The sequence below is a fragment of the Trachemys scripta genome, chromosome 14, assembly GCF_013100865.1.
Source record: "Trachemys scripta elegans isolate TJP31775 chromosome 14, CAS_Tse_1.0, whole genome shotgun sequence".
Lineage (NCBI taxonomy): Eukaryota > Metazoa > Chordata > Testudines > Emydidae > Trachemys > Trachemys scripta.
The window spans coordinates 10,408,291-10,420,865 of NC_048311.1; the positions used below are offsets into that span (position 1 = coordinate 10,408,291).

At 45.3% G+C, this 12,575-nt stretch overlaps 1 protein-coding gene across 1 annotated transcript in view; it reads left to right on the plus strand.

Annotated features, from left to right (window-relative positions):
* The window catches only part of LOC117887614 (dynein heavy chain 9, axonemal-like), a 128,433-nt gene extending 117,608 nt beyond the window's left edge, over positions 1 to 10,825 (plus strand). The window contains exons 23-24 of the mRNA XM_034790258.1: positions 1,014 to 1,133; positions 10,610 to 10,825. Coding sequence (XP_034646149.1) covers positions 1,014 to 1,133; positions 10,610 to 10,822 — 333 coding nt within the window. The 3' untranslated portion in view covers positions 10,823 to 10,825. The remainder of the gene's footprint in view (positions 1 to 1,013; positions 1,134 to 10,609) is intronic.
* Positions 10,826 to 12,575: the final 1,750 nt, after the last annotated feature.

Genomic DNA, 12,575 nt, shown 5'->3' on the forward strand with positions numbered 1-12,575 from the left:
GCAGCTCCTTGGTCACTCTCACTCCTGGCTGCCAGATCACAGAATCATAGAAGATTAGAGTTGGAAGAGACCTCAGGAAGTCATCTAGTCCAGATGATTTATACTCCCTTATGTCCGACTGACATCCAGCATTTAGAATGGTCCCCTGGAGCTGTGAACAACAAGCATAACTTAGAGCAGCCTTCAGGAGCAGGCCAGCACTAGGATGCACACATCTGAAAAATGCAAAGGTTGCTAAAAGTCACTTTTGCGCTTCGTCCTCCTGAGCTGCACTAATTGCTAATTGGCCAGAGCTCTGGACCCCGGCCACCATCTTTAGTCAGCCCGTGATCCCCTCCCTTAGTCCAAAATCATGTCAGAGCAGTGCCCAAGATAAACAGCCTTTGCACTGTTTGTCCATTGTCCTTTGCAAATTATATGGCCTATCATGTAAACAGAGTTCCCTAGCATGCTGCTCCTCCCATGCCCTCTCATGCTGTTTTGCAAGGGCCTGATCTAATGCCCCTGGAAATCAATGGAAGGACCCCAACTTGAGTTCAGTGGACATTGGGTTGGATCTAGGGTTGCCAACTCTGACTGAAGCTATTTGGGGATGGTATTTTTACAACATGACATAATGTCATTTTCTTAAAATATCCTATTAAAATCTCCCAGATTGTTTTTAATAGTCATTGGGAGATTGATGCCGATTTCGGGAGACTCCAGGCCAATCCTGGAGGGTTGGCAACCCTAATTAGAGCCTAAGTCATGTATCCTGCTGGTGCTGAGGGTCTCCTACAAGTGGTCAGCACGTTGCAGGCTGTGCTTACAGTCTTGCAGGCTGAGACCCAGACATGAGTGCTCTGTGCAGGAATCCTGCCTTCTCTCATTGCACTGGCCATTCAGAATAACAGTGAGAGAGGCTAGCGAGGGGGTCACCACTGCAGAGACACACGCAGTGACAGCAATTTTTGTAGGAGTCTTTTATGATGAAAAGGGTTTTGCTGAAGATGTTCTGATTTTTTCATTAACAGCACCTTAATGAAAACCTAGCAAAACTCACAGCCAAATTTGAGAGGGCTACTTCAGACAAACTGAAATGTCAGCAAGAAGCTGAAGCTACGGCATGCACCATCTCACTTGCAAATCGACTGGTGAGTATCAACAGTTTGAACTTTAATCATACGAATGGAAGTTGTCAGGTGCTATGGAGATGTATGCTATGAGAACACAGTACATTGCATCTTCTAACATTTCAGATTTCAGAGTAGCAGCCGTGTTAGTCTATATCCGCAAAAAGAACAGGAGTACTTGTGGCACCTTAGAGACTAACAAATTTATTAGAATGCAAGATATTTCCTGCATAGCTGCAAACTTTAGTCATGAAAACAATTTTACAGTGCTTCAAATACTAATGATGTGGCCATTCCCATAACTCCCTGTATACATCTGGGTATGTTCGAGGCACATTTACATTTCCAATATACTGAACATATACAGTGATAGAGGCACAGCCTCTTATCTCTGTTATTTAATGTTCTGAGCAGTTAGTGATAGATCAAAACTGCAGGACTAAAGACAAGACGCTAATAAGACAAGAGCTGTATTTGCTTTTCCATGTAATGATATACTGAAAAGCACATGAACATTTTTATATTTTTTCCAGTTTTAAAAATTAATAAAAATGATTAATAAAGAGTAATAAGAGGAAGAAAGTGGTAATGCATAAAGGTGCTTATGTGGCCCCCTGCTACAGTCATGTCTGAGCACCTGCAGTATAGGTTTCATTTATCCTCACAGTATCCCTGGGAGGCAGGGCAGTGCTGTTATCCCCATTGCACAGATGGGGAACTGAGGGAAAGAAAGACTAAGTGGTCTGCCCAGGATCACACAGGAAGTATGTGGCAAAGTAGAAACTTGAACCCTGGCTTCCTAAATCACTGCCCTAAGCACAGGACCATATGGAGCACTCACTCACAAGGACCGTGTTTAGCAGGGGGGAGAGGGAACTAAATGGGCTGGTAAAGGGATGGCACAAATCACTTCCCTTCTCCCCCCCTTCTGGAGCAAGGGGGAACCAGCTACACGCTTTCCCTTATGCAGGTTGCAGACAGTACACAGTGACAATCTAGTCCTAACAGTGCAACAGCCGCTATTATTAAGCTTTATTTTTAGGCCCTATAACTTTGGGTTAGAAAGCTCGTTTGTGCTGAAAATTGCCAGATTGACTCTGAAGGCAAAGGGGAATGTGGGTTCAACGTTGGAAGAAAAGTCATTAAACTGTTTTTGAGTTACAAATCGTTTAAAAATTATCCTGATTTGAAACGTTGACTTTTATCTCATGCCTCTTTGTTCACCCTTGCTGAAAAGCAGCTGGTCACTACTGCTTCATATAGTTAAATCTCCTTTTCACTCAGGTATGGGGTATTTGAAGAAAATACACTGTAATTCAGCAAAGCTGTTAATGACTTTGGATGTGGTGATTTTGGGGCCTGTTCCTGTTCCCCTGGAAGTCAATATAAATTTTGTTGCTATTGACTTCAGTGGAAGCAGGACTGGGCACTATGGACCTGATCCAAAGCCCTTGGAAAGCACTGGAAAGACTCCTGCGGACATCATTGGGATTGAGCTCTATAGGTGTGGCTGGTTGCTGCTGAAAAGGACATGCAGATGTTTCTGTAGGGGAGAGCTGAAACAGATCATTCTGTAGTTCAAATGGCTGGAGGCCGGTGCTGCTAGAGCGTGGGACCCCAGTCCTGGCTGTGCCTCAGAGGTGGTGTTCGCTCCAGGCTTCATTTCGCAGCAGCAGAGAGGAGACGGTTTAGGGGGCTAGCCTGAGATGCAGAAGACTTGCACTCAGTTCCCTGCTCCACCATATACCTGCCTGTGTGAGCCATTTAGACCCAGGTTGTAAAGGTCTTTAGGCACCTACAGATGTAGATAGGCACTGAGTAGGGTTTTCAAAAGCTCCTGGTTGCCTAACTCCCATTGAAATCAATTGGATTTAAGTACCGAGGTTCTTTGGAAAATGCTTGCATCTTTAGGCGCCTGCATATCTCTGTGCCATATTTGTCCAATGGGAATAACAGCATTTCCTCCTCTCCTGGGGGTGTTGTGAGGGTAACTGCATTGAAGACTATGAGATGCTTGGATACTGTGGCAAGGGCCGGGGGGCAGATGAGCACCTGAAACAGACAGTCTCATTCTCAGGCTGATGCCGATTCCTTTGTACCTGAAGAAAGAGAACATCTCTCACTTCCAGAGTTCTAGGGTTAAATCTCACTGGCAGCTAGAACGTTTTCTGAACATTTTGTTTAAATCCAGTAAGTATGTTTTGAAATGAAAAGACTTTAACACAGCTCCTCTGGGAGCTTTTGCAACGTGACTGTTTCTTTGTGTCCCTCTGTGAGGATTGGGAGGTCTAGTTGTACAAGCTGTGAATTCTGCATGCAGTTATGGGCTCTCGATGTATCTTTACCAAGCTGCAAACTCCATTTGGAAGGTGCAGGCTTTTTTTCTTTTCTGTTGTTCTTTCACCTCCATGTTGGACTGAAATTCCAACAGGGGTAGTGGCAGAGGCCTAACAACAGAGCTGTTAAACCTTGCTGCTCCCCTGTTCACAAAGGATGCACCTAGACAAAAGGAGAACTGGTTTGTCAAGGGAGGGATCACCTTGGCAACAAAGTGAACCAGCAGGAGTCTGTGATCACCTGAGGAGGCTGAGTGGGATGTCCCCTGACAAAGGGGGCTGGAAGATATAAAAAGGAGGAGCTGCTCTTCTGCATGCCCTTTTTCTCTAGCTCAAGAGGAAGGAGAAGCAGCCCAGCATGTAGGAGTCTGATGAGGGAACCCTGCCTACCTGCCTGAAACACAGATGGTCCCCAAAGACTCCTTGGGGAACCAGGAGCTAGTGAGGGGCACTGCAGTTAGGATGTTTGCTGTTTTCTAAATGCTCTGTGCTCTTTGAGTGTGTCTTGTGCTTTGAAGAGCAAGAATCTGTTGGCTGTCTGTGCAAAACCTGGATGTGTTAAGCATTTACACCTACGTGTGGCCCCTGGAAGAGGTAATTGTGAAGGCTCACATCTCGGGGTGGAGTTCTGCGAGGGGATATTGAAGCTGCGGGGGTGTCTGAAGAGCCAGCACTGAGTCCAGAGGTGAAGTGGCTGGACAGTGGGTTCCAGTTCTGAGGAGTGGGTGCTTGCCAGAGAGTCTGTACCTCAGAAAGGTGCCTAGGGACCCAATGTAGGATAGTGGTTTGGCTGTGTTCAGGCCCCAGAGACGTAAAGCGGCTGGGTTCCCTCACAGCAGTCTAGTGAGTGGCTAAGAGTTCGACCAAAGCTGTGACACCCTCAGTCTCCCCACTGAAGTCATGTTACACTGTAGCGTTTGAAATGTCGGCAGATTGTGACGGGGGCTCATGCAAGATTCAGTTTTTGAAGGCAGGAGTGATACAATTATTCCGCCCACATACAAAACTAACATGTTACTCCTTTCAAGTATAAAGAATTGCACAGCCCTTCACCCCAAGCTTCACTCGAATCCAGAACTATGTACAGTTCTTTCCTCAATAAACTCAAAATGTAAACACAACAAAAAAACCTTCCAGCAAAGAAACCTAAAAATCCTGGCTCCATCTTTGCCCTTACTTACACGTGTTGTACATTGCCTTCAGCTGAGTAATCCTGATTTCTACCAATGTGATTGAGAACAGAATCTGGCCTCCTATGCGTGCAATCAATTGCATATAGTGATCAGCTTGAAGTGCAAGTCTACAATCATACATAACTGTAATCAGGAATAATGTTATACACCTTTCCTGTTAAACTGCCCAGAATTAGTCTCAAGAACCAACAATTATAAATGCTTTAACAAAATTATCTCTCTTGTTGAATATGTTAACTAGTAATATTTTCAGTTTAGCAAAATGACTTGAAAAGAAACATTTTGCTTCTGAAATCAAGGAAACACAAATAATACATTTTTAAAAAGCAATTAAGAAATAACCCTATCCTTGGGTCAGAGGTAAGGTGGTTGTTATAAAGTGTGCATCTCCTCAATACTTGATAGTAATGTGTTTGTTGCATAGGATTTTTTTAAGTGATATGAAAGATAATAACATTGCTCTCTCTCATCAACTGTAATTGTTTGTAAATGAAGGTTTTGGCTTGGGATTTTACTACGCTTAAAATAGTTAATCATTAGATTCATACATCTCTGTGAAAATCTCATGTCTCTGAATGAGTTACTTTGGCTGTTATGTTGTGTTGTAAAGAGGGCATAGAAATGGTGCCTTCCTTGTCAAACTGGGAGCAGAGAAGAGGTGCGTCAGCAGTACTGGGAAAGGGCAATTCTAGTCTCACTATTTTTATTAGGAAATATTGGAGACAAAGGAATATTTCCAAAAAGACATGAGATCTCCTGCCATAGGGACATCCTACATTCCAGCGCCACATGGAGACTTTGGCATCTTTAATTTCTCCTTCAGCTGACAGGATTGGCTCTGGAGTCTCTGGTCAGACACTTGGCATTACCTCGGATTCTGTATAGGCAGCAACCCTTTATGGTCCAGTGCTCTCGCTCCTGCTGATCATAGCTCCAAGGGTGGGACTGAGTAGTAGCACTGGTAACAATTCATTTAAAACATCAGAGAACCATACCTATCCATACTAGAAAAATTCGCTCTCAGAGTTCATGCACACCAAGTAAGTGAAATAATTAAAACAAACAGTGAACAGAAGGTACTAGACACTTTCCCCATCATACTCTTCTTTGGCATTATGCAAACTAGTATAAATGTTGTACAGTTCCATCTTTTCACCAGTGGGTGTCACTAGTAATTTCTAAATCCATTTCAGTATTTTATTTACAAAGAGAAAAAAGTTTATGCAAGGTGCTTGTCGAAGTTAATCATAGTGAAGCCAATTAAAACATGTAAGAAGAGAGCAGGAACAGTGAATTAGCATGTAGAATGGTCGTGTAATTAAGAGAGAGCTGGTAGAGTTCAGGGCTTTGTTTAGTGGACATTTTTTGCAGGACATTTTTTGACTGCAGGCATTATATTTCTAACCAGGATTTTTTGTCCTGCCAGTCATTGTTGGGATTTACATGGCATTGGACTAATACAATTGAGATGAAAATGGTCCTTGCCCCAGTACAGCACGTTGTTGTGTTGAGGAACACAGGTTGTCCTAGCCTCCCACGTTTGCCAAGAGAAATGCAGTCCCACTTGGAAACTTGCTTTGCCTTGTCTATAAAATAACAACACACAATGAAAGTGAGAAGGGGATGTAAATCTGGACTGTCAGCCTAGAAACCCAGAGGACTTAACTTTCCTGGCCATAAGGCTCTTCTGTCCTTTCCAGAATCCCTAAGAATTCCTCCGGACCATGCCTGTCCATCCTTCTGGCTGAAAGAGGTGAGCTCCAGCTCCAGCCCCGCCAGAGCCTGTCAAAGCCATGTCCTCAGGAAGGGCTGGAAACAGGACATTTAACCCCCCTGTGAAGCCACTAGATTGTGGTCTCCCATCCCTTTAAAAGAAAGTTAGCTCCCACTACTCTCTTCCCTGTGACCTACGTGCCCTTTTGGCTTCACCAAAACACTGCCTCCTTGGCTGGATAAAGATTGCCCTCCTATGACTTCCTTTATGCACTGATATAAGCAAGTTACGTGTTACTCTCCAGACATTGCTAGTTACCATCCTTCTTCTTGTAACTGCTAGTTCGAACAAAACATCCTTAGCCATTATTCTGCCATGCCATCCTTATCTTAGAAGAGGGTCGGTGTGTCCCGGTACCATCTCTTAAGAATGTGTTTATGTAGTTACTTGAGAACTCTGGGTGTTCTTGCACATCCTCTCTGGTCAGGAATGTGCTTACTTGGTTAGCCAATACCTAGTGTGTTGTTGTTATGCCAAGGCCAGGCCTGTTTTGGTTCACACCATTAGTTATGCCCCGGGCTCCAGCAAGCCCTACATCCTAGGGAGTGAGAGGAGGAGAGAGAAACTACTGGGGAGCCGTCTCAATGGTCAGACACCTGCCAGCTGGAGCTGTACAAAAATGTGAGGCCCCAGGAATCCAGGACTCCCTCTCAAGCAGCCAGGAAGGTGGAGTGTGCTGGGTGACATCCCCGGACTCCACTGAGAAGGGCAGCATCTTCCATGCTGATGCCTGGCCAGGGGACAGAGTCTTCCATCTCTTGGCGCTGGGCACATTTTCCAGCCTGACAGTCACATATTTTGCTAAGAGATAAGAGTATTTAGAGAAGCATATACTGCCCCTGTGCTTTGATAGGGAGAAAGAGGATTATCCATTAATATTGTTATTTAGATTACCTCAGGGGATATATACAGACATATCGCCTGCCCCACAGAATGTGCACCCTAGAATGGTTGGGAGGAAGAGGCAAGGAACAAAACTGTTCCTTTTGCTGTACACAGTGTGCTGCTGCAATGTCTCTTGGTGTAGTAAGGAAAGATTTGAAAACAGATACCTCGGTAATGCTCAGAATTCACATAACATCAGATACGGAGTTAATAATGCCCCCAACCACTCCTGAGAGCCCTTCCCACTCTTCACACCTCTCTGGAAAAGCCAGAACAGACAGAGAGACCTTGCAGCTTGCCCAGAAGGTCAGCAAAGTAAGGCAGCTTCAGACCAATGTGAGACGCAGTTCCAGTGGAGATCCCCTTGCAACCACATTGCAGAGGTATGGGTGGCACCACGAGGAGGTGATCTGTCACATAGAGTCATATGTTTCATGACGTGTTACCATGATCAGAACTCAGACCTTAAAGGGCTCTTGGTCACAACGAAGACTTGGGGAAACCCATTGGAAAGCAGCACTCTGGGGTGCACCATTCAGCTCCATGCATGAAATCCCTCTGAGCAACTGCAGGCTGCAGCAGCTGTCTTCACATCAAGCCATTCAAACCACCCTGAGTTTTCAGTCTTTGAGGAGCTGTAGGAAGATGAGAACAAGGGAGTTGAGTGATCCAAGGGCACTGGGAGCCACCAGTGTAGATAAAGAAGCCCGTGATCTTCGTTGGCCTCTTGCTGTGGAGATGCCGTGGCCTTGGCCAGCTGTGATTCAGATATGAAACAATGACTGGCTTGCTGCTGCCTCCTGGTGCCAGAAGGGTGTGACCCAAGGGGCAAAGGACAACAACCAGGATTCTCCACTTGCTGTTGAGCATGTGGGAACCAGTGGCAGGAGCAAAAGGAGATGGACAGAATCCAGGGTAATTTGGGACCCGAGGAATGGCTGACAGCAGGGTCAGTGCAAATGACAATAGGAAAGGGCCTTCCCATGATGATGGAAGTTGAAAGGCTGAACTCAGGGGCCAGGCCAAAGGAATCTTAGCTGTTGTACATTACGCCTTCTCCCAGCCCCCTTAGCCTGTATGAGTTTGGATCCTTAAAGCTCAGTTAGAGTCCCATTAGCCTTGGCTGCATTACAGAATGGAGCTGGTGCAGACAGTGACTCTTAACAACAGTTGCAGCTGAAGTGGTGCTGAGCACAGTTTATCTGAGGGTGCCGACAAGGACAGACAGTGCTGGCGCCAGTTTCACCAGTGCTGGCTGCAGCTGCTGTCTGGACGAGTTCAGTTTTACAGTGCAGACAAGGTTCTAAACTCACACCCACTTCTCAGCAGATAATTCAAACTTCCTTCCCTATCACCTCCGATAAGGGGTGCTGGAAAAAATTGTATAGTGGGGGTGCTGAGAGCCATTGAACCAAACTGTAAACACTGGAAACCATTTCAAGCGCCCGCCACCCCAACCCCTAATTCCAACACCTAAGCCTCTGAATGTGGCACAGTGAATCTAACCCAGTAATGCAAACATCTAGGTCTTAGTCTTGCTCCCAGTTACTCACATCTGGCTTCAGTGGGACTTCCACCCACTTAACTAAGCCCACAGCAGATAACAGAACCATGCTAGGGTGACCAGACAGCAAGTGTGAAAACTCAGGATGAGGGTGGGGGGTAAGAGGTGCCCATATTAAAAAAATAAAGCCCCAAATATCGGGACTGTTCCTATAAAATCAGGACATCTGGTCACCCTAAACCCTGCGCAAACAGTTTTGAGGACTTATAAAGAATACATCCTGCTGTTCTGGATTGAAAGACAAACCTGTGGATGAAGGGAATGCTGTTACTTTTAGTATATCTGAATTTTAGTAAAGAAACTCACAGAATTAATTCAAATTGGCTTGGATAGAAGTACTGTCCCATGGATCTCCAGTTGGCTGAAGGACTAAGAACTGTAGTGTGCTTAGTTGGAAAGATGTCTGCCAGGGGCATGATAAGGATCCATGTTAGGTCTGGTTTTATTTAACGCCTTATTAGTGACCTGAAGACTGCGAAAGCAGCATATGAATGACATTTTCACGAGCTCCTTAGTTGGGGAGACTTTGCAAATACCAAGTAAGGGAGAAAAATCACACAAAGGGCCTTGGAGGCTTTTGAAAAATGGACAGAAAACAGATTCAGTCAAGAAAAGTGAAAGGGAATATATGTAGGGGAAAATCATCGCAAACATACGCAGGCCATTCAATGGGCGAAAGCAACACAAAGCACCATTGTTGAGGATGACCTGGGATTTAGATATAAGTTTTCAGAGCATCATTGCAGCAGGGAAAGGGAATGTGATTTGGGGCTGCAGCCTCCAGTATTGCCAACTTTAGGCATTCAGAAATCACAAGCTTGGCTTAAAATCATGAGATTTTTTTACAAGTAATACATTTTGGCTCTTTTTCTGTACCTTTTGCTTCCTGAATCTGGAGGGTGCATTCAGTTCAGGTTTTCAAGCTTTTCTCCATGACCGGGAGGGTGAAAACCTTTAAAAAAAAAAAAGGAAGCTGAGAGTCTCTTGTAATCATACAAGGAGCTGAAGCTTTAAGTAAAGCACCAAATTTCATGAGTCTTGTAATAAAGCCACAGGAGTTGGCAACACTGCTGACTGATGGAGACATCCTGCTCATGCTAGTCCCTTTCTGCATGACTGATAAGATCACAGCTCAAGTGCATGTACATTCCTCAGCAATCTAACATCAGCGACATGTGCAGAGTTTTGCTTTAGTGGACTAGTGATGGGTTTAAAGTTAAGTGTTTGCAGGACTGAGGCCTTCGCAAAGAGCAAGACGGAGACCAAGTGGTTTATGAAGATTGAGTATATCTTGGCCAAATGAGGCATGAATTTGGGTAATGATAACTGTCTGAAATAACTGAAGGATCTAAATCTCAAGGAGCGAGAGGAATTACTGAGAGTGGTCCAAGGGGGTGTAACTAGGAGTGAATGGATGAAACTGTGGAAATTAACATTTTTGGCAGTGTACTCGGTAAAACTTCCTTATAGAGAGAGGAATATTCTTGCCAACAAAGTGGCAGATCCTTTTCTTGGGTCATGTACAGCTAGACTGGCAAATGGTCTAGGGATGTACTGCAGGGGGTGGTCTTTCAGTGGATGGGGAGGAATGGGCAAAATGCCTAACAAATCTTTCCATCTTTGGTTTTAAAAACATATCAAATATTATTTGAAGTCAAAGAGTGACAAGACATGTTAAAGTACTTGTGCATCGAAAAAATGCTCAAGGAGTCTGTCTAAAGATTAATTTTATGTTGGAATTTTAGGTTGGGGGACTTGCCTCTGAAAACGTGAGATGGGCAGAGGCTGTGAAAGACTTCAAAGAGCAGGAGAGCACATTGTGTGGAGATGTCTTACTAATCACAGCCTTCGTCTCTTACCTGGGTTACTTTACAAAGAAATACAGACAAGACCTGATGGATGGAGTCTGGAGGCCATACTTGCGCCAACTAAAAGTAAGCACTGACTACTTAGGATAACCATTGTCCCTGTCTCTTACAGGAGCATAATGTCTGACACCCAAGGAATCGCTGACAAACAATGGCTTCCATTGAGAGTTTGCCACAGGCCTGAGTAAGCGGCAACACATAGATGTACTGCTCTACATGCACACCAGTACCAGATGGTGATTCTGGAGCTCACCATCTGGTCCCTGGTCTCATCTTGCTCTGGGCGTGGGCAGTAATCTGTGCTCATTCTCAATGGGGTTGCTACCCCTCCTAGCAATTTAGTTATAAAAGTGACTGGCTTTCAGAGGTGCAGCGCATCTGCAGAATGCACTGATCCACTGGGAACTGAGGCTGCTCTGGAGGTGGCCTCAGTGTTAGCCCTGTAGAATTTTGGCCATGAGTAAGAGAGATGCTCCCAAAGGGAAAACAGACTGGAGGGAGGAACATAGCAAGAGACTGGGCCCCATGAGGGTGGAGCAGATCCAGAGATCTAGCCCTATTATAGGCTGGCAAGTGGGCATGAGAGCTCCATATTTTTGTGCATGGAGTTGATGCTGGCTTCATGAATACTTTGCTTCACGTTTCTATGTGTATCTCACGGGAAATATGGACGGGCCCTTTGGTTTGTCTGGATTTGGGGCTGCCCTGATGTGTCAGAAGTCCTGCCTTCACTTCATGGTTCAGGTGGACTAGCTTCCCGGCGTGTTTTGCTCATGTCACCCTGTCAGTGACCTGATGCAGGCAGGAGCAAGTCAGAAATAATTGGTGGCTTTGTCACAAAGTGTTTTCAGTGGAGCCACTCGTGCTGTGCTGAATCGGAACCAGAGTGTTCAGCAACTTGCAGGGTTGAGCCTTTGTGCAGCAGTAACTTAGTGAACATTACAAGCAGATGTGAAATGCTTAGAGGCTTTTTAATATAGCAAAAACTGAGCGAAATGATCCCCATACTTGGAAGTTTGAGAAAGCAACAGGTGCCAAGTGATGATGGCAAAAAATCATGATATGTCCCTTCTTCTTCAAGAGATGGTCCCTCTTCCACTGTGAGTTTACACAGGCACATCAGGTGCCTGGGGATGGAAAATCTGAAAGTAGTGTCTGTTGGTCTGCGCATGCTCACTGACTCTCCTCGTGCCTATCCTCATACCTCTAACTGAGGGGATAGCGGGTGGGGTAGGGGACCAACCATCTCTCCAGTTCCTTCTCACCACCACGTGGTCCGGGGCAGAACTAGCTTCAGCTTCATCCTACAAGATAAGATTTACATTTAGCTTTGTAAATGTTTTAACAGCTTGTACATTTTTTACAGTTTAGTGTTTTATAGATCTCTTATTGTTTAGATTTAGTCTCTTTGTGGGGACACCTCCCCTCCCCACATACCCGTTCGGGTACTGGACTATGCCCAGGGCTCTGGGTTTTAAACTCTGCGCTTCCTGCCAGTGATCCTTCTCGGTCAGCAATAACCACCAGTACTGCCTGGACGCCCTTGGGCAAGCCCACATCATGGTGAGGTGCAGTATCTGCCAATTATTCTCCAGCCATAGTCTGGAAGGTTGGGAACTTGGTCATAAGACCATAAGAATGGCCATACTGGGTTAGACCAAAGGTCCATCAAGCCCAGTATCCTGTCCTCTGACAGTGGCCAATGGCAGGTGCCCCAAAGAGAATGAACAGACAGATTATCGTCGTGATCCATGCCCTGTCACCCAATCCCAACTTCTGGCAAACAGAGGCTACGGACACCATTCCTGCCCATCCTGACTAATAGCCATTGATAGACCTATCT